The sequence below is a fragment of the Carassius carassius genome, chromosome 7 (assembly GCF_963082965.1).
Source record: "Carassius carassius chromosome 7, fCarCar2.1, whole genome shotgun sequence".
NCBI classification, from domain to species: domain Eukaryota; kingdom Metazoa; phylum Chordata; class Actinopteri; order Cypriniformes; family Cyprinidae; genus Carassius; species Carassius carassius.
In genome coordinates this window covers 25,771,923-25,793,933 of record NC_081761.1, presented here as the reverse complement: position 1 = coordinate 25,793,933, position 22,011 = coordinate 25,771,923, and the positions used below count along the sequence as shown (strand labels likewise).

Here is a 22,011-nt window from a genome sequence, read left to right as displayed (position 1 = left end):
TTGTCTTTTCTATTTCATCAAACCTTCTAATGCCTCTCCAACAGAGCAAATTGCCTCAAACAAGAGATTGAACACAATGCAGTCCGTCAAACACACACTCCACTCAAAGTAAAATCTAAATCATAATTATGGAAGATAAATTATGAATGTTCTGTGCTGAGTGGCTCATATAAACATGCAATACATGTCAACATTGACTTACTGCACTTGCATCTGCCTGATGGTGCTGGAGTTCTCATTTACACAGATGTGATGCATCAGCTCCTCCATCTGTCTCTCTCTCTGGTTGATCTGTGGCCATTCAACATGCCATTAGCTGCATGCTGGGGAACTGCTTCACATTCCGGTCAGGCTGGCAGCTGGCTGCGGCTAACAGAGCCTTTCGGAGTCCTGCATCTGTGGAGCTGTTTGGTTTAATATTTGAGTTAGGGAGAGGGTGTTGCAAAGCATTGCAACATTTACAACATTCTTAGAAACAACAAAACCTGATATTTTGTGGTTTAAAGAAAGGGAGAGGTGGATTATAATCTGTCTGCTGTCAGGAGAGGTGCTGTGCATCAGTGGCAGGAGTAATGTTACGCTTTTCAATCGATCTGTCCATTCATTGCAGCTCAAGATTTGTAACACTATATTGTGGTATTCCATGATGATTAGCTCATAAATAGTATGAAAACTCTTCAAAATACATAAAATGCTAATATTAATGATTCACATTTAAAAGCCAATTTGTAATTCTCATCAGGGCTGTAGTTTTTCTTCAGTGTGAATTTGCAGTCTCTGAATACCCTTTGATACACAAGCTATGTCTTTGGTAGCTGGGCAGATCCTGCACCTCTTCCGACTGAAGGTCTGGAATCCTTGGCAGCTTTCTTTGGCCAAGGCCATGAGGCCGTTTGACTGATATGTCAAACAACCAATCACAGTTCGTTTCGTTCAGCGGCACATTTTGGGGCATGGAAATGTTGCCACAATAACAGACCGGTGTGTAAAACTCTCCATATTTTAAGGATTCTGTGCTGCGAACATTAAATATTTGACATACTTTTGAGAATCCAACGTTTAGTTGATCCTGAGAAGCGCTCCTTGTCACAGTTGTAAACACGACGGCTTTCTTCTTTCTTGAGGGGGTTTAGCAGGACGGCATCTTTGTTTCCAGGAGGAACATTAAAGAACGTGACACACACATCTTCTGGAACCAAGTTCTTTATAATTGCTTGTATAACTTAAATGAAGTTGAAATAGGATAAATATTTTAATGAGATAAAGTAATGTAAAAACACTGACTATATAATTTTCTTTTTCACAATGTTGGCTGTAGCGTAGTTTTAAAAGGTGACAAAAATTTAATGTAAATTGAATGTATTTTATAATTGCATAATTTTTCTTCATCAGTTTTGAAAGTGTTTTTGTGTGCTTTTGAGATTTGGTCTGCTTCTCCAATATGTTATATGTAAAAATATAGTAATTTGTTTTTTTATAAGACCGTGTTCTTTTCCAGTGAATAACAACAGGGCAAATATCCAGTTCCTTCTTAGAAGCCGTTGGTGTGTTTAATTTAAACTCCCACATATGAAATATAAGCATTCCAAGATTGTTTCTATCCATTTGGAACATCGGCTGGAGGTCCAAGATGCTTTCCCAAACCTCAAAGTGACTATAAAAATGTAGAAAGAAGTGACTCTCAATAATCTTTCACATCCGCCCTATTGTTATCCTGATAGACGTGGCACATTCACTCTTCTGACAGTGGATTAAAGACATTGGACAGAGAGGAAAGGAGACAGGTGTTCCAGTTGTAAACCTACATTACTCCAGCGTTGCTGCACCAGGATGAAACAACGAGTCATCTGGAATGGAAGTGTGGTGATTATTTCTGGGTTACACTATTTTTCCTCATCAGCTTTGATGGCCTTTCTAATGTGCTTTTGAGGTTTGGGCTGCTCTTCCGTTTCATTCCATTTGAAAGGAATTTAATCTGTTTGTATTTTCAAATTAAATGCTTGGATATTACATTTAATTTATAGTATAATTATATTAACCCATTTTAAATATTAAATCAGAATGAAATTACATTTGAAACCAAATGATACCACACAAATGTTTTTGGTACATGATTAAAACAAGAGTGTATATATATATATATATATATATATATATATATATAACAAATTATGCAATATTTTATATTATTATTATTATCATTATTATACACTGAATAAGTATAATAACTGTTGGACTAAACATAAGGCTAAGGAAAGAGATTATCATTTTAATGGTTTCTGGTTCTGATCTCTTGGACAAGGTGGACAAGCAGGCAGATAGTAGTTTTGCTGATATACTACCAAGCAGGAAGCAATTCATCTGTGAGAGAGACAAGCTTCTTTAGGCCTACTATAAAGTCTAATAATAAATAATAGTCTTCCTCCATTAGTGTTCCTGTGAAAGTGCTTGCTAATTCTACCAGGTCTTTTTTAGTGCTTCATTTATTATTTGTGATGTTATTTTTTCAGTCAGTGGTGTCACACAATGACAAGTAACATTATGACTAAAAATTAGCTAAATCTATTAAATCTTTTACTGAATTTATCAGGATCATAGATTATTTTACTAGTAAGAAAAAGAGACACCGATTAATTTTACAATAATATAGGCTTATTTTTCCACTAAGTTTAATATTGTTGCAACCCTATTGTTTCTGGTTTATTATTTCATAATACACACAGCAAACCTATGGGTTCATTCCCCCACTGCGCCCTTTTATTTCCTTTTGCTGTATATATAATGAAAATCAGTATTGTACCTGAGGACTTTGAGCACATCTGATTTACCCCAAACACACAACCTTGTTTCATTCTTATAACTGAATGCACTTACAATTGCAGACAATAGCTTGCAGACTTCCCTCCTGATGAATATATACTGATACATAAAAAAAAAAAACACTCTCCACAGATTTTGAATGTGAAATAACAATGAAAGAACCAGACTTTTTGTTTGTTCTCCAAGGCCAGAGAGATGATTTTAGCCTTTTTGTGAACAATAGTTTCTGAAGGAGGTTGAATCAAGCATACATCTAGCAATATTCCTACCTATGCCATTATTAGAGATTTCCTGACGGTACATATGGCATGAGAGGGATGCAATTGACGAGCCAGGTTTAGGTCTGAGTATTGATCTCGTGTCTCTTCCCACTGAGATCAAAGAACAGACTTTGGCTTCCTCATTAATCTGTTTCAGCACTCCCAAGACTGACTGCATCTTAAGTATACCATAGGGATGCTATTTGGTACTGTTTATTGCCATGATAAATATGTAATGTGTCTCTCCTCTCCACTCCCAGTCAATCTGCCTGAAATGAGGTGCATTCACTCTTGGAAATGGGGATCCCAGAAATAGCGAAAACTTTAAAGACCTTAATGACATAGACTTTTCCGTCAACTTTGAAAGAAAATATGCCACTGTATTAGTGATGCTAATGGTTTGTGTAAATTACTATAAGATGCACAAGCGACAAACTGAATCAGTATTTGTGTGTGGCTACAATATTAATATATATATTTAGAGAGATTCTTTGTTTTTCCTGGTTTATTGCTACTATACCAAAAGAGTGACCAAATAAATCACAACTTGTACTATAGGGCCACACCAAATGATTTCCTGGAGAAAATCTGTTACAGGTACAATACCATTCAAAAGTTTAATTTTGAAATAAGTCTCATTTCCACCATGACTTCTTTCAATATATAAACAAATAAAACTATTACTGACCCAAGCACAGACTGCAGACTTTATAGTGTTCTTAGAATTTCTTTCATTATTTTTTTTATTTTAATTCAGTTTTACTTCATTCATGTTTGAACTGAAAATAAAACAATATGAGAAGTCAACGCATATGAACTGTTTGAGCACTGACTGAAATAGTACTAATGCACCATGTGTTTAATAAATAAATATTGTTATCATTTTTTAATCAATGCATTACTAAAAATCAGTCAGGCTTACATAATGTGTGTTTTGATGCAGTAGCGCTTGCCTGCGCTCCAGAGCATTTATACTTTGTTCAGAGCTGCAGGCTCTTCTCAAGGTGTAATGGAGGTGTAAGTCTGTTTCCCCTGCAACAGCTGGGTCAGTGCTGTAAAATACACATTATCCACACTCCTGTAAACAGCAGGTTCTGGGGCGCAGCTACAAGGAGTGAGGAGAAAGCAGATACAATACCATTGCATCAGCTCAGATGGGATGTAAGCTCAAGAACCGTGAGCGTTCAGCTTTAGATGTATCATCCGTATTAAGTTTTTGCTGCAGGGCTTAAGAGGTTGTGCTGTGAACATTTAGCCTGCTTGACTTACTGAGTTCAACAATAAGAACTCTTATTTTTCTTCTAAGTTTATATATACTAGTGAATATCCTCTGAAGACCTGCTCTTTATGTTTTCCTGCACTGGTGGGCTTTGTTTATAATAACCCATAAATCATTGTTGCGCCATGCTGCAGAATAGCTGCCACTAGTGCCATTCTCTACTTGCAATTTTGCAATCAATATTGTTTGTGTGCTGATGAATTGTGTCCATGAATCTCTCAGCTGCGGCAGTTATGATTGGTTAGAGTCACAGTAAACTTCCTCTCCTGTGACATGTGTGGGAATGAATGTTCTCTTGGACTGTGCAAATAGAATTTGCTTTGCACTTTCATTCAGTAAGACTGTTACTGCTCTGAGTTAGGTAATGGACTGACAGGAGTGTAATTCAGAATTTCCATCTGTTGTACATAAACCGTCCAGCTTTGAATTTATGTAGTCTTTGCTGTTTATAACCCTAAAAAAGAATTATGCTTTTGCAGTAAATTGATTTGAATCTACTTGATTTGTATTTCTTTGGAAGTTCTACACCTGCATTTATCAACATCATTGGCAAATATGGAGAGCAATGCAATGCTATTGGTTGTTATACACACTTATAGCAGTTATGGACTGACTGTTACTCTTATTCCCAGGGTGCTCTGAATGCTGCCTCAAATGCCTGAGTGGGATTCCCTATGCCTCTCTGATCGCGACCATCCTGCTGTACGCTGGGGTGGCGCTCTTCTGCGGCTGTGGTCATGAGGCTCTCTCTGGAACCGTCACCATCCTGCAGACCTATTTCGATGTTGTCCGGTCGCCTGTTGATGCCCTGGATGTCTTTACCATGTGAGTGTCACAATACCAAAGTCATAATAAAAAAAGGTCATACAATCAGGCTGTGCTCTGTGTTGAGCCCAATGTATGCCCCGTTTTAATAGCGACCTACTTCAAAAGTACTGTACATGAATCTAATTCAGTATCTGTCACCCGTTCTTAATAATGTAATGATAACTGAAACATGTTAAAAAATGACTGACATACAAAAATTGCTTATAAATTACTTGTTATGCTATGTTATTACCAAATGTCGGATTCAATCATTTTATCAGCTTTTCCTGTTGATAATTATTACTATTCTTTCAATTAGCACACGTTTTGTATTTTTGTTGGAAGTAATTGATTGTATTGTAGGCCTCATTTTATCTGAGCTTATGCAACTGTGTTCCAGAGGTGATAATGATCATATAATGAGAGATTTACAAGCAATTTTTAGAAGGCTGGTTGTTTTTGAATGGTAACATGAAATTATGTGAAGGATTTTCAGCACAGCACAAGGATGTGTTAATAGGGACAATACAGAGTTATTCCTATCTGATATATCTAGAATGACTAAAGAAATGCACTTTATAATTATTATAATTAATACAAAATTGAACTCATTGAACCTTATGTTTACATAATTCAGCCTTATAGGAAGTGGAGACTGAGGGGAGTTTCTGCGACAGGTGTTATTGGGAAATACATTTTCCCCCACACATATTTCTAAAGAACAGTGACACACACAGAAACACAAGATCTACCATGTTAGGTTTTGGACTCTGTCCCATTTAGAGAATTAAGTGTTCTGAAATCGCACCAGATCAGCCAAGCACACCTGCTCACCGGAACTCTACTGGTGGGAAGGAGAGCAGGATGGGGGAGAGAACGAAAGAAATGAGTGGGTGAAGGAAGGAATAATGGAAGTGAAGCAGCATTTTTTTTCAGCCATTTTATCTTATTTTACCAAATGCTTTGATATAAGGCTTTGAAATTATAAAATGAGACTGTATAATTGAATTTAATCTACACACAAAATTAAGTGGATTAGGGCTTCACAAAATACTTTGACACCAGGATACTCCCTGTTATCTTATTGAATTTCCATTGTGAGCAAGATAAGCACAGACACTCTTTTCACATGGAAATTACTAATTATTCTTCTTTTGCTTCCTCAGGATTGACATCTTTAAGTATGTGATCTATGGAGTGGCAGCAGCCTTTTTTGTCTATGGTATTCTGCTGATGGTGGAGGGATTTTTCACCACTGGGGCCATTCGGGATCTCTATGGGGACTTTAAGATCACCACCTGTGGGCGCTGTGTCAGTGCTTGGGTAAGATCAACCACCCATCTGAAAGAACTGATGCACAAGCTGGAGAACATGTTTAGTAATGTGATGCAAAAAGCAATGATCTTAAAATTAGGCCCATCACAGTATATTATATTAAATTATATTTACTTATACATTTATATATTTTATTTTTTTAAGTTTGGCTTGTTTAAAAAAAATGTTTGCACTGAAAGAAATTACAAACTTCAAGTTAAAGGGATAGTTTACCCAAGAATGAAAATTCTGTCATTAATTACATAGTATCATTCCAAAACCTTAACTTTGTTCATCTTATGAACACAAATTACGATGTTTTTGATGAAATCTGAGAGCTTTCTGTTCCTGCATAGATGTTCATGTGACATCAAACAAAAATGACTACTTTATTAAACAAATACTTCTCTTCTGTGTCTGTCTTTGACGCATGTTAACAAGATGCATACTTGTGGTGTTGCTGATGGAGCTTTATAAAATACCACTAAACCACTGATGTCACATGGACTATTTTATTGATGTCCTTGCTACCTTTCTGGGGCTTGAAAGTGTCATTTGTGTTACTGTCTATGCGGGGTCAGAAAGCACTCAGATTTCATCAAAAATATCTTAATTTATGTTCTTACGGGTTTGGAACGACATGAGGGTGAGTAATCAGTCACAGATTCTGGGTGAACTATCCCTTTAAATGAGGGATCAAAACATTTTTAGAGTAGAAAATAAGGATTTTTATTTAATTAGGAAAAAAAGCTGTGTGATATGATCTAATTCTAGTAATAGAAAATGGCTGATAAGGTCACTACGGTATCATACATTCTTAATTTATGAGTTACTAAAGTTATGGAGTTTACATACCGTAATTCCTCAAATAAAAGCCAGGGCCTTTATTTACCTGAACTGCAGAAGGTAACAGGCTTTTATTTGAAGCAGGCTTTTATTAGAGGCAGGCCTTTATTTCTAATTCCATCTGTTTGGTAAGTAATTGTTTTAAATAACCCGTTTTAAATTAAAAGCGATAGCGTTCCTGTGGACAGAGATCATAACATGCTGAATCATGCATGCGCAGTATCATCAGCTCGGACGCGTCCGACAGAAATGGTTCTCGGTTCAGTGTACTGGTGATCAACCGAAAACTGATGCAACCGGTTCTTGACTCGAGAATGAGAAACGTTCGTTATCTGGCTCTGCTGCACACATTTTCCCACGGCCTTTATTTAAGACCGGCCTTTATTTGTCCGTGTTGACCACGCCCCCGGCCACTATAAGAGGCCCGGCGTTTATTTGACTACCGGTTTTTATTTGAAGAATTACGGTAGCCAAGTTAAGACTGCCCTGTGCCAGCTTACAATTCAAAATGCAGCATTAAAGACAGACTAAATTATCCCTGGTTTGATCCACTTTAGCCCTAGTACCAAAGTACTGTATATAGTTGGAATTACTGTGTATGCATTTATGCCGCCTCTGAGCAGCATTATATAATCGGTGTAAAGACACTTCACTTCACAAGCACTTCTATGCCACATTTGTAGTATAAATTTGGCATAACTATAGGCTACTTATATTTAGTTCATTCCGTATGGTATAGTGTGGGAATACTTGAAAGATATCAAGAAACACATACATATCTCTTTCTCTCTTCCTCAGTTCATCATGCTTACTTACATCTTCATGCTGGCTTGGCTAGGAGTAACAGCCTTCAGCTCCCTGCCAGTCTTCATGTATTTCAACATCTGGAACACCTGTCAGAACAACACACTGGTGGACAGTTCCAGCCTTTGCTTTGACCTGCGTCAGTTTGGTGAGTAGCTCATCTAAGGAGACGTTTTCAGTAATTTCTCATGTTCTATGCATATGGTGTAAACAAAATACTTAGCCAGCAAAATAAAATATGGATCTATGGATAGGAATGCTGCCTAGGAGTTTCTAGTCTAGATTAATGTGCATCTGGATTACTAAATGCATTTATAAGTCAGCAGTGAATGCCAAGTCTAGTTGGCTGTAGGGCAGGCTAAGATTATTTAAAACAACTTAGATGTTTTATATTACAGTTTATTGGATTTTTTAGTGCAGAAATTACTGAATGTAACAGGATGCATGTAGTAAACATCCAAAAGCAGAGAATAATGAAAAATATCTAATTTATTGTGAAAACCTTTTTTTTTTTTGTAACAGCTAAATGGCAGAATGCATATATACACTCTATTAAGATATCATTAAACACTCGTTACATATTACAAAACACCATGGTGTATCATTACAGCTGGAAGCACCATTATGGCATTAAAATATAAAAAGGCAATTTTTAAAACAGTATTGCAAGACAATAAAATATAAAAGTCAGTTCTGTCATGACAACTCTCAGAGGGATTGGCTTGGTAATGTACATGACAATGTTAATGTATTTGGTCTTGGCAGAATAGATCTGCTATCCTGCGGAGGAGGAGGAGGAGCAAGTACCGAGACTTTTTTTACTGCTAATAAATCCACAACATGCTGCTGTGAGCATGTAGGAAATACTGCTGCTGCACATATTACACATATAAATAATCCCCCAACAAAGCAGGTTACACAGAACACAATACAGTACAAGCCAATATATGCATACCGCTGAATATAAGGATAAACGGCTACATCAGTGGACATACATACATCTACACACATGAAGTTGAACAGACAAGGAAAGACAAGGCATCCCCTAACAAAGAAGATTTATCCCCAATACATATGTACTGCTACTGCTCCGAAGAGCTATGTGAACTACATGTGTTACTATCTATGTGTGCCTGGTCTACCACGCCGACTGGCTTAATAATAGTGGCTTATGGCTATGTAAGCCTGGGCTTCCACACCGACTGGCTTAACTCTAATTAGACGCGCACTATGTGTAATGTTAATTAACAAAATGGATATACAGTATGTTGCAATTCGATAGATAAGACCCCAGCATGGATGGACTGAACTTGTATGAAATGAAATAAAAGCAGAATATAAACATTCTTTCTCCGGTTGCTGAACTACATTGCACAGCTAGAGCATACGTCACAACAAGCACATTTCTCCAAACTACACTACCCATATTGCATTTCATTCAGGATTACATCAACCATAGATCTTAAGCGATAACTCTAAAATCCCTTCTTTCAGTAACACTGTCATTGATATGACTGCGATAAGCACAACCTGGTCTCATAAAAATACATACCTCTGTGTACAACCCGAATTCCGGAAAAGTTGGGACGTTTTTTAAATTTTAATAAAATGAAAACTAAAGGAATTTCAAATCACATGAGCCAATATTTTATTCACAATAGAACATAGATAACGTAGCAAATGTTTAAACTGAGAAATTTTACACTTTTATCCACTTAATTAGCTTAATTTATCCAATTTAATGCCTGCTACAGGTCTCAAAAAAGTTGGCACGGGGGCAACAAATGGCTAAAAAAGCAAGCAGTTTTGAAAAGATTCAGCTGGGAGAACATCTAGTGATTAATTAAGTTAATTGATATCAGGTCTGTAACATGATTAGCTATAAAAGCTTTGTCTTAGAGAAGCAGAGTCTCTCAGAAGTAAAGATGGGCAGAGGCTCTCCAATCTGTGAAAGACTGCGTAAAAAAATTGTGGAAAACTTTAAAAACAATGTTCCTCAACGTCAAATTGCAAAGGCTTTGCAAATCTCATCATCTACAGTCAATAACATCATCAAAAGATTCAGAGAAACTGGAGAAATCTCTGTGCGTAAGGGACAAGGCCGGAGACCTTTATTGGATGCCCGTGGTCTTCGGGCTCTCAGACGACACTGCATCACTCATCGGCATGATTGTGTCAATGACATTACTAAATGGGCCCAGGAATACTTTCAGAAACCACTGTCGGTAAACACAATCCGCCGTGCCATCAGCAGATGCCAACTAAAGCTCTATCATGCAAAAAGGAAGCCATATGTGAACATGGTCCAGAAGCGCCGTCGTGTCCTGTGGGCCAAGGCTCATTTAAAATGGACTATTTCAAAGTGGTATAGTGTTTTATGGTCAGACGAGTCAAAATTTGACATTCTTGTTGGAAATCACGGACGCCGTGTCCTCCGGGCTAAAGAGGAGGGAGACCTTCCAGCATGTTATCAGCGTTCAGTTCAAAAGCCAGCGTCTCTGATGGTATGGGGGTGCATAAGTGCATACGGTATGGGCAGCTTGCATGTTTTGGAAGGCTCTGTGAATGCTGAAAGGTATATAAAGGTTTTAGAGCAACATATGCTTCCCTCCAAACAACGTCTATTTCAGGGAAGGCCTTGTTTATTTCAGCAGGACAATGCAAAACCACATACTGCAGCTATAACAACAGCATGGCTTCGTCGTTGAAGAGCCCGGGTGCTAACCTGGCCTGCCTGCAGTCCAGATCTTTCACCTATAGAGAACATTTGGCGCATCATTAAACGAAAAATACGTCAAAGACGACCATGAACTCTTCAGCAGCTGGAAATCTATATAAGGCAAGAATGGGACCAAATTCCAACAGCAAAACTCCAGCAACTCATAGCCTCAATGCCCAGACGTCTTCAAACTGTTTTGAAAAGAAAAGGAGATGCTACACCATGGTAAACATGCCCCGTCCCAACTATTTTGAGACCTGTAGCAGAAATCAAAATTGAAATGAGCTCATTTTGTGCATAAAATTGTAAACTTTCTCAGTTTAAACATTTGCTATGTTATCTATGTTCTATTGTGAATAAAATATTGGCTCATGTGATTTGAAAGTCTTTTAGTTTTCATTTTATTAAAATTTAAAAAACGTCCCAACTTTTCCGGAATTCGGGTTGTACTTTTTGTGCAACACCATTTTTATGTACCTTACTGCATGTTTCGCCACGGTTTCAAATAGAAATGTCCACTGAGTGGCTCTACACACGGGTTCAATACGTGAATCCTGGCATGTTTTTATTACGTTGACATAACATAATGCTGTGTTTTTATTATGTTGCTTCTGGTACGTATCGCGGCAATTCAGAATTCAAATGAATTAACTTTCGTTAAAAGTTAATGCTCTATCATGTAAAAAAAAATATGGCCTACACCAAACCCAAACCTACTGGATAGTGTTAACAAATGCAAACCTTTTGTTGATGCAACTGTGCCATTTCTATCTCCTTATATGCAGATTTTAACTGTTTTGTCAAACCATGGTTACACAGGATTCGAACCGGAGCTCCTCGCTTCTCAAGTTTGTTTCTGTACTCCATGAGCTACAGAGCAAACCTGCTGTCTATGAAAACCCATAGATATGAAGCTTATGTTCAAAAGCATCAGTTTTCATATCTCCCAGAATATAATTTTTATTTTTTAATCATAACATGATATTCTTCAAGTAATTGTGCAAAAATTAAGTTTTATTAATCAAAACTGTAAATTTGTGCCTCAAGTGTTTATTTAATTTGGAAACTGCAGTGATATGTACTTACTGGTGCATATTTCGCCTCTCGCTAAAAGGTTTATGCCATGAGACCAGGTAGGATAAGCGCGTGCAGCTGAAATCAACCACACACTCATCACAATAAAAACATTGACCTTGGAAAAATGAACGTGCACATTTAGATTACGCCGATGTATAGGGTGAACCCCAGTCGAAATGCATACACAAGAATTCTTTTTTCTTTTTTATGTTTAACCCGCTTCCTCAGAGCAACTACATGTATAAACACAGATGCTAAATGCTGCTGCTAATATTTTTTATATTTTGCTGATGCATACAATGCAAACTGCTAACATGACACTTTGTTTAAAATTGTTGGCGAATTGCTACAACAAACAAAAGCCAGGTATTTGAATATTGAGCAGTGAGCTCATTGGATACTGATACATGAGAAAACCAATCAGCTATGTCATGTGATAATGATGTCATTAGGTCAGATTAAGTAAGACCTATCGGGCTGCGCCATCTAGAGTTTCATGCAAGAACTCTATATTTACATAGTTAAATCACCACTATTGATCTGTTGTGCACCTTTTTGCCATAATGAGAACCATTCTGCAATAAAATTACCTAAGCATGACTACAACTAAAACACTAAATGCCAGCTTTGACATACCTAATTGTGATGTAAGCATGTACTATCTTGAATTATTAATGAATCTGCCATTAACATCTTACTTTATTTGAACTGCAGGAATTGTGTCCATTGGTGAGGAGAAAAGACTGTGCACTGCTTCTGAGAACTTCATCAAGATGTGTGAATCTAATGAGGTCAGTTGGCAGTTCTGAAGCAGGGCCTATTTTATCCTGACTGATGGCCTTCATCTAAATTCAGTCCGCCATTACAGTCAGTGACCTATGGCATAAAATAATTGTTGGGAGTAAGAGAAAGAATATGAATAAATTGTGAACATTTCTATGCTTTTAAGTCTGAAGTCACCCAGTGCAGCTGGGATTCCTTCATATAAATATGTAATACTTAAAATGTAATATTTATTTGCAAGATTGTGCAGCTCCTTGTATGGACAGTACCACAACTCGCATGCCAGTGGATGTTATGCTTTCACAATATTATTATTATTATTATAGTAAGGATGTCACAGTGGCCTAGAATTTATTATTTTGGATTGTTTTGAAGATATAGGGCCATATTTACAGTGTGCACAAGCATGATTTACTAAAGAAATGCAGTGCAAAATTAGCGATGCCCTTACCACACTAACTTCACAAGCTCAATCACATGTTAAAATCACATAGGAAATATGTGAAACACATATGAAACACATTTTGGAACATTTTAATGGTGTAAATGTTTAAAACCCATATGATCATATATTGTCCACACGTGTCCACATTTGTTCACATGGGTTTCACACATTTACACATTAACACTTTCCAAAACCATGTGTCATGCTCATTTTATGTTTCAAATGATGTTTCACATATTTCACATGTGATTTTAATGTGATTGAGCATGTGAAGTTCATGTGGTTTTTCTGTGAAGTGAGTGTTGTGGATTATTTTTAAGGCAAACCTTATTGTAATATGCATTAGAAGGAGTTTTCTTTTTAGGCACAACATTTATGGAGATCATTTACTCGTGCATTGTGATTTACTAAGATTTGTGGTTGTCAGTTTACCAGCATTTGCACCATTTATTTGTTTAGTAAATCTGGCCCTGGATTTATCTGTACTTGATGATTTTTCAGTGAAAACCATACACGTTTCTCCTCTTCAGAGTCTTTTTTTTTTTGTCTCTTTCTCCAGCTGGATCTGACATTCCACTTGTTTGTCTGCGCACTTGCGGGGGCTGGAGCAGCCGTTATTGCCATGGTGAGCTTTTCCCATGCTGTCTCTTACTTTCTTTATTGCTCTGTTTCTGCATTGTATGAATTTTCCCTGAATCTAAATTTCCTTTTAGGGAAATACATGAAATATGGATTGATTTATGAGTTTTATTAATCCTATGAATACAGTGACACCTGCAAGAGAGGTAATATGTAATCTAAGCACAGCAAGTATGTTATAGAAATCAAGGAATTACAGTCTAAAGGCTTGTCTAAAATGCAATAGACATCCAAGGCCTCTTGTAAAATAGTGAGTGAGCAAGAGAAGAGAGAGGGAGAGGAACACTCATCATTGACAATGCAGGAGGTGTTGTTGCCATGGAAACAGAAGAGGAGAGGGAAGGAAGGAGAGAAGCTTGTTTGGAATGTGATAAGTGATTGTGAGACACCATTTTCTGTGAGGTTTTCTACCCTTTGGTTTGAACCTTGGAAAGCTGTCTTTCATATGTTAATATTAGAGTTTATGTAGAAGCTAAATAGAATAGCATCATATTAATTTGATGCAGTCTATAAACGGTAAGTGTTTTTGCACTGCATTGTGCTTTTGTCTTCGGCTTAAGCTTCCTTGCAGTGTTTGTGAAAAGCACAATGCATTTGTTTTCTGCAAAGGCAACAGACTGGCATCATTTATGTGAGTTAATTGCATTCCACAATGGTTTGGAAATGAGAAAACAGCTTGGACATTAAGTACTTAGAAACAAAGCGTCTACAGAATTGGATCATAATTTGTGCTCTTTTGATTATATAATTACATCATACCTTTCAGGGAACATTGCTGCATACTTGCATTTTGCTGAATTGTGCAGCAATGACGCCTCCCATTGGTGCACAGAGGAATTTCAGCAAAAAAGAAGCGACTGTGGCATTGCATTGGAACTGCAGGAGCCATTTTTGTCCTGTGGGTGCTTTAATTATACCATAATTTTCAGAGCCATCGAAATTTGAAAGGATAGTTCATCCAAAAGTGAACATTTTGCCATCAGTTATTTATTCTGTTGTTCCAGACATTGAACATTTCACAGACCTTTCATACACTGAAAGGAAATGGTGACCAAAGGCTCCAAAAATGCCCCCTAAAAGGCATCGTAAGTCTTTCCCTTCAGTCATGGTTCTCATTTGTATTCTTTAAAAATGCACATGGATACGGAGTAATATGGAATACATTTGGTGCATCACAGTTGGTTATGAGACTCACAAGAACCAATGACGCTTGCCTACATTGATGTCAAACCTAGTCTGGTTTCTTTTGATGCACATATTAAAATATAAAAAGAATATGAATAACATTTAAGTGCTTTGGGCAAGGACAAGATTATCAGTAAATAAAAAGGTATATGGCGTTTTTGGAGCTTGACAGACCTTGTTCACCATTTACTTTCACTGCACTTATAGCATAAATAAAACATCTCATTCTCTTTTCCACAGAAGCAAGAAAATCATACAGGTTTGAGGGTGAACAGGAGTTAGGAAGGCAGCAAGTAACCATCTTCCTTTCTCTCTTTTTTAATGATCTGGCTACTGTGATAGGTGGTGGCAGTGTCTGTCCTCATCCGTAACCACGTCATTCTGACGTCTAAGAGCACGGGGAGGTACTGCACACGTTTCTGAAGCCAACTCCAGTCTAGGGTGTCACTCCCCAGATCCCGACACACTCTCTGTCCACCAAGGGCTCCGCCACCATCACCCACGACAGTGACTTTCATAATGACGTCCCTTAATTGGCTTGATTAAAATGACACCCAGGCTCTTCCATTTTGCAATATCGTTTCAGTCCCTGTACTTCCCCCACCTCCCCAAGTTAACCCACTAGTTACAAGCGATAACCTGTGTAAATGAACTAACTAACCTGGCTTATATTCAGCTGAAACTGGTTACCACGTCATCCGATGGGGGAAATAACTGATCTGGTTGATCTCCAGTCTAAAATGGGCCTCTAAACCCCCGCAAAGTCTCCAAAGTAATTCCCTTTTTGGGTACAGATGGGTCATCAGCACTAACACTAACCCTCCCCTCTAACCCCTGTGTTGCTGTAGGTGCACTACCTGATGGTGCTGTCAGCTAACTGGGCTTACGTGAAGGACGCCTGCCGGATGCAGAAATACGAGGACATCAAGTCCAAGGAAGAGCAGGAGCTTCACGATATCCACTCTACTCGCTCTAAAGAGCGTCTGAACGCATACACATAAAGCATGCGCTGATGGGCACACATAAAAATATATGTACACACACACACACACACACATACACACACACACAAACACACACAAGCATGCCCTTCCCCTTCCTGAAGACACACATATAAACTAAACTTAACTATGTCTAATTTCCATGGTTTCCAGGGGTTTTAGATGGGATGGGATGGGATGGGGAGGTAAATAACTGTAAAACATGATATGTACGGGTGTGACCAGATTGTTGGTCTAGGGACGTGCTTATCGTCTCCATTGCAACGTCTCTGACTACCCAGGATTTAGATCTTGTTTTTTTGTTTGTTTTTGTTCTTATTTTTCCTCTACCTCCCTTTTCCTTTGACATGTCTGAGAGCACAACCTGATAAACACACTAAGTTGAGTGGCGTCTCTTTTGTACCACATACTTTTAGGTCTCATTGGGTCTTTTAAGGGGGTTTGGGTTTAGCCAAAGGGATTACAGAACACTTTTCACATTTTTGTATTACACGCTGATGATTCACGTTCACTCTATAAAAGGCTAGTCATGATTTAGATTTTCTTTAGACTTTTTAAAAACCAAAATGTGACCAAACTTGTAAGTTATGATTTACAGGTAAATCGCTCAAGCTGCTGCACTTACAGCAGCAACAGCACAAACAATGTACAGATTCTTTTTCCAGCAAATACAGTTTTGGAGAGCCAGGGATTTCAAAAAGTACCTTAAAGTGACTTTTACTGCTATAATGTAGTTTGGCCTATTTCGATACGCTAGCTGTGCACAGTACTAACAGAAGGTGTGACACTGGTGCTTAGTAATGTTATTGAGCTTTGACAGAGATGGCTAATGATTGGGAAAGTAAGAACGTCTCAAATCAGCTAGAGCGGTCAAGTTGGATTTGCCTTGGGAGACTCTAAGGATATTTGTTTTCTCTCATCCACAGCAAGCCATACTCTCACATGCAAATAACATTTTCAGGTGTTTTATTGCTTAGTTTTAGCTTTAACTTTTTAAATGCAAGTATTCAAACAAAAACAGGTTTTTCCGTCATTCCTCTGAACTGTATATACCGTATATATCTAATTAAATGTATACACATTTCATGTCAGTTTCTAAAACGCATCTCGGCAGTCAGTGTTAGGTGATATTCTTGAGATTGTCATTCATATCGGAGAAGTATAAATCTAAGTGGAAAAGTTGATTGGAACTACTCTGCCAAACACTGTGCAAGGTTAAATAAACAAGGTATTTAAATGACGTTCGAACATGTTTCGAATAAAAACAAGTCCGATATGGGATTTACAAGCATGTGTTACTCCAATCTCAGTGTTTTGGCTCAGTCTTGCCAACTTCAGTTGCCCTACTTTTGCAGTAAAGTACTTTTGTCTGTGTCTCAAAAAAATAAAAAATAAAAAAACAAGCTAGCTTTTGTGCACTTATGGACCATTGTGAGTTTTTTGTGTAAGTGCATTTGGAATCAGAGCTGAGTCCTTGTACTCTTATTAGTCATGCAGCTTTTTTAAAAACCAGAAACTTGTATTAGGTTAAAAACATAAATATAGTTGTTATTTGTGGCATGGTTATGCATCCAATGGTAATAGTTTTAACTAACTCGAAAGAAAAAAAAATCCTTTATTTTGATTTTTACACTTATGACTGTCTTGCTGGGGTCAATTATATTTTTTTTCTAAATGTGCAGTTGCTACGCTTACAATATCAAGCTAAATATCTTATTAGGTTGTAGTGTTTGAGTTTTGTCCTAGTTTGTGATGATTTTTCTGAACCATGTCTTATTATGATGTTGCATATCCAGTATATCCCTGACATTGCTTTCAGCTTTATCCACATACTGTACTAGTTTTTTTGTACTTTCACTGAGAATGCTTTGTAGCAGGCAGTAAAATTAACTGGTTTTGTACATAAATGTGCCAACAGCTTGACAGTGTTTTTTTTTTTTTTTTGAACTGTAGGAACAAACTTGCTTGCTTAAATAAAGACACTTGTGTACTTGTTAATTTGTTTTATTTGTTGTGTTTGATTTGTACTTTATTTTGTGGTCATTTTATAAAGCTTGTTATTCTTGCATGTACTGCATAGTTCAAAACAAATGCATGGTTAAAATGCATTGATTTTTACAGAACATGTAAATGCTTATAGGAAGCACCCAAATCTGAGAACAAGCCTGACAACAGCAATGACATTTTTAACCAAACTTTAAACAAATTTGTTGGTCTTTCCATTAATCTATAAATCATTTGAGGTTCATTTATAAAGTGTAAGCAACTAGTGAAATGTAATAATCAGTGATTGAAGCAACAAACATTGACTTAACCTCATTCAACAGAAAAATGCAAATATGTTAAGGACAAACACTTTAGTGATATTTACTATACTAACTGATATTTAGAGGAATCAAGAATCATGGGGATCACATCCTTCAGGTACTTAACTAAAGAAATGTCCTAATATCAAATATTAACTTGTTTTAATGTTATTATTAATTCACCAACATATTTATAAATAAACATTTATTAACTATTATAAATATTGCCAGGAAAACTCTCACGGCATCTGATGGGAGATCAAGACTCGTGGCATAAGAAGGGTAAGTCTTGCGGGGCAGGGGAAGAGAAAAGGAAAACCTGACTGAGAGGGCTATCGCGGTATCCAATGAAAGATTTTTATTTTTAGCATGTTTAATGAGTTCGACTTTATATTTATTATAAACTTAAGACAAGGAACGGTTGTATCTCTTTACGACCACAACAAACGGGAGACTTTTCAGACGCACTTGCGCTTTCCTTCAGCACCAGGGACTAGTCATACAAGCGCGGAAAAGGTGCAGGTGCCAAGTGAGCTTCAGTAGAACAACAGTAAACTGCGGTTTGATTAGATGTTGTAATGTGTCAGTAAAACAAACTTTCCAGTCCTGTCAGCCGTGTAGTGTGCTCTTCAACTGGACGCGAATATAAGGAGAATGCACTATAAACCGCACAAGAATGCGACCGTCCATCGTCAGTTAAGTCATGAAATTACCAAAATGGCGATTAAAGCCGCAAAACTCTGCATGGATGTATGTATATAGCTTTGCATCACATTTAAGAACGTCTCTCAAATGCATCTACTGAAATAGTCATTAAAATGTAATGCACAAGTAGGCTAAACGTGAGCACAGTGCAGTTGGCCTACTAAAAATTATGCGCTAATATTTCGTTGATTTGTAAAGTACGAAAATGAAACCATATTTATGCATAAAATAATTTTACATTTTTTGGCATTTCACATTATTGCAGATATTTTATAGCTCGGTAGGTATGAAAAACTGTTGCCACGAATTAATTTTGACAACTGTATGCTAAACATGACTTTTTCAAGTTCATTGATTATATAAAATTCAGTGAAGTTTGACTAAATTTTTAACTATGTTATCTGCATGTCCCATCCACGAGAAGGCCTATATGCAATAATGAAAAACAAGACTTTGGGGCAGTTGAGACCCAGAACCAAGCTGACTGAACAATATAGGTTAGGCGTTTGTTTGAGCTTTCTTCATACACTGAACAAAACTGGGCTACGTTTCCAAAAAGCTTCGTAAGCCTAAATTGATCGTAGCTCCATTGGTTTCAATGGGTCTACGATGTACTTGACCTTACGATGCTTTTGGGAAACGCAGCCCTGAACGGTAATGTCACTGAGAGTTTGCAATGCAATTGTTTGCCTCTAGATGGCAGTGACGTTCTAAAACAAAATCCATTTTTGTGAACTATGGTCTGCAGAAGATAACATTTTACTTCACTGTTCATAACTGACAATAAATATGAAAAAAATCCAAATCTAAAATCTGTTTTTTAAATGTTCTTACAAAATAATGTTAAATGTTACTGTGAATATATATATATTTTGTTTTACAATTACAGCAGCCAAAGTGAATGAAAAATTGGCATCAATCTCTCTTTGCTAGTCATGGCTCACATCAACAACATACCTAGTCAAAGATTTCCTCACAGAGGAAGCCACAGCTTTGCAACCAGCATTTTAAATGTGTATTTACCTTTGCAATACACTGAACATGCTGCATTCTTTCAGTGACATCTGAACACCATTTGTACCTGGCCATACATAATTAGACATCAGCCAGAATACACCAACTTAATGTCTCTACACTCTACACTCTATACTCAGTGCCAGTTTAAAAGGGGTGGAATCTAATTGGACACATGATAGACCCCTTAGCATATACAAACATGCATGGATATCTCACTACTGAGCAATATAATAAATGCCATAATGATAAATTAGCCACTATATATATCATGGGCAACTAAAGAGATTCCTAAATCAAGATTATGTACAGTTTTAAATGTAAAATTCATAATAGGCCTCACCTCCGACGTGGGTCATTTTTTACACGGTATAGACTTAAAATATTTTTTTGTAATTTAATGTTAACCTTTTGACCTACAACCTGATTTGTCGAGATAAAATGCTTTCATTGTCATAGTGACTGTTTGGGAATAGATAAGATCCCTAAAGTTGCAAAGGCTAAAGTCTCAAACCCAAAGAGAAATTCTTTATAAAAGTTAAGACTGGTCCACACCCTCCTAAAACTCCTCGGTTAAACATGCCCCCACATGTCTATGTCATGATGTGGGAAGATTTTCATAACACCTCCCAAATGTTCTCGCAAAGTAAGAAGGCGTAACTTTATTGTTGCTGAACCGCCGCCATGTTGTGGAGACACTGTGTGTTTCGTTGCGAAAGCGAAAATACTTTGTTTGGCCTTCCAAAAGAGAATACGACTAGAAATCAGTGATTAAACTGTATTTACAACACTCTTCCAGAACAGTTCAACCCAAATATTCAGATGTGTGCAGCGCATTTTATGGAGGACTGTTTCCTGATCCTGGGAGAATAGACTACAATGCCGTCTGTTCTGACTCACAGTCTGTAAGTACGTTTTCATATTTAAAACATTTTCCACTGATGATTCAAACATGAGTTTTGAGCAGTGTAGAGTAACGCTTGTTATTTGTCATTTCTCCAATCACAAATGCAGACATGGTTTTATGTTTACACGGCGCGATGCAATGCAACATTTAAAAAGACAGTATAAGTCAGTACAATATATAACTGTGTATCCACTTGTTTATCATGCGTTTTATTGGTTTTGTCTCTGCACTCTGGGACATCACAATATGTCAAGGGGCTTAACATTTCTGTCACATACTTGAGGGAATCGGCCAATCACAATGCACTGGACAGCTGGCCAATCAGAGCACACCTTGCTTTTCAGACCTATGATCTTTGTTCAAATTGACTTGTTTCAGAAAGGAGAGGCATTGAGGAGAAACAATAATGTACAGTATGTGGAAAATAATGTGTTTTTTAACTTTAAACTGCATAAACACATTTCATTTCACCAAATACACACACACACACACAAAAAATCTTTTTAGCAACATCATATGACCCCTTTAAAAAATCAACAGTGTGCATTTGCTTGTCAAACCACCTTTGCTCGACTTCCCATCAGCATATATATGTACATATATGTTCCAAATATATGTTCTTGAGTGTCATTTCACTTGAATCCATACCTGAAATGGTGAAAAAATCAACAGCTGATTCTTGTGTTGCATATTGTACGGGACTTAAACATAAGTGAACATGTCACATTCATTAAGTGCCTAGGGTGCACTGTGTCCCACTGTCAGAATAGCCTTCACTTCTATAGCAGTCATTTTATGGCAACAAGATCGAGAACAGAAAGACATGAGTTTTCAATTATTAAAAAGAAGAAATTACAATATATGGTCTTTAAGAGCAACTTAAGCCAACTGGATCTTAGTGCTGTCTGTCGAAAGTGGGAGAAAAATGAGAAAACAATATTGATTGCTAAAGTACTTAACCTGTCAGAGGAGAATTACTTTTACTGCTGTACAAGGAGTATTTTCCTAAATAGACAACTCAATAAACTCAAGATTCTGAAAAGGTACTACATTTGAATAAGAACTTACATTAAAAATGTATGTTCTGAGTAGGCCTATTG

General features: G+C 37.1%; 1 protein-coding gene across 3 annotated transcripts in view; it reads left to right on the top strand.

The window, feature by feature from the left end:
• gpm6ab (glycoprotein M6Ab) overlaps positions 1–17,977 on the top strand; it is a 57,567-nt gene extending 39,590 nt beyond the window's left edge. For 2 of the 3 annotated variants that reach the window (XM_059554309.1, XM_059554308.1), the window contains exons 2-7: positions 4,992–5,184; positions 6,333–6,489; positions 8,125–8,278; positions 12,641–12,717; positions 13,714–13,779; positions 15,827–17,977. In XM_059554309.1, coding sequence (XP_059410292.1) covers positions 4,992–5,184; positions 6,333–6,489; positions 8,125–8,278; positions 12,641–12,717; positions 13,714–13,779; positions 15,827–15,979 — 800 coding nt within the window. In that variant the 3' untranslated portion in view covers positions 15,980–17,977. The other variant, XM_059554310.1, reaches the window with a different exon arrangement.
• Positions 17,978–22,011: the final 4,034 nt, after the last annotated feature.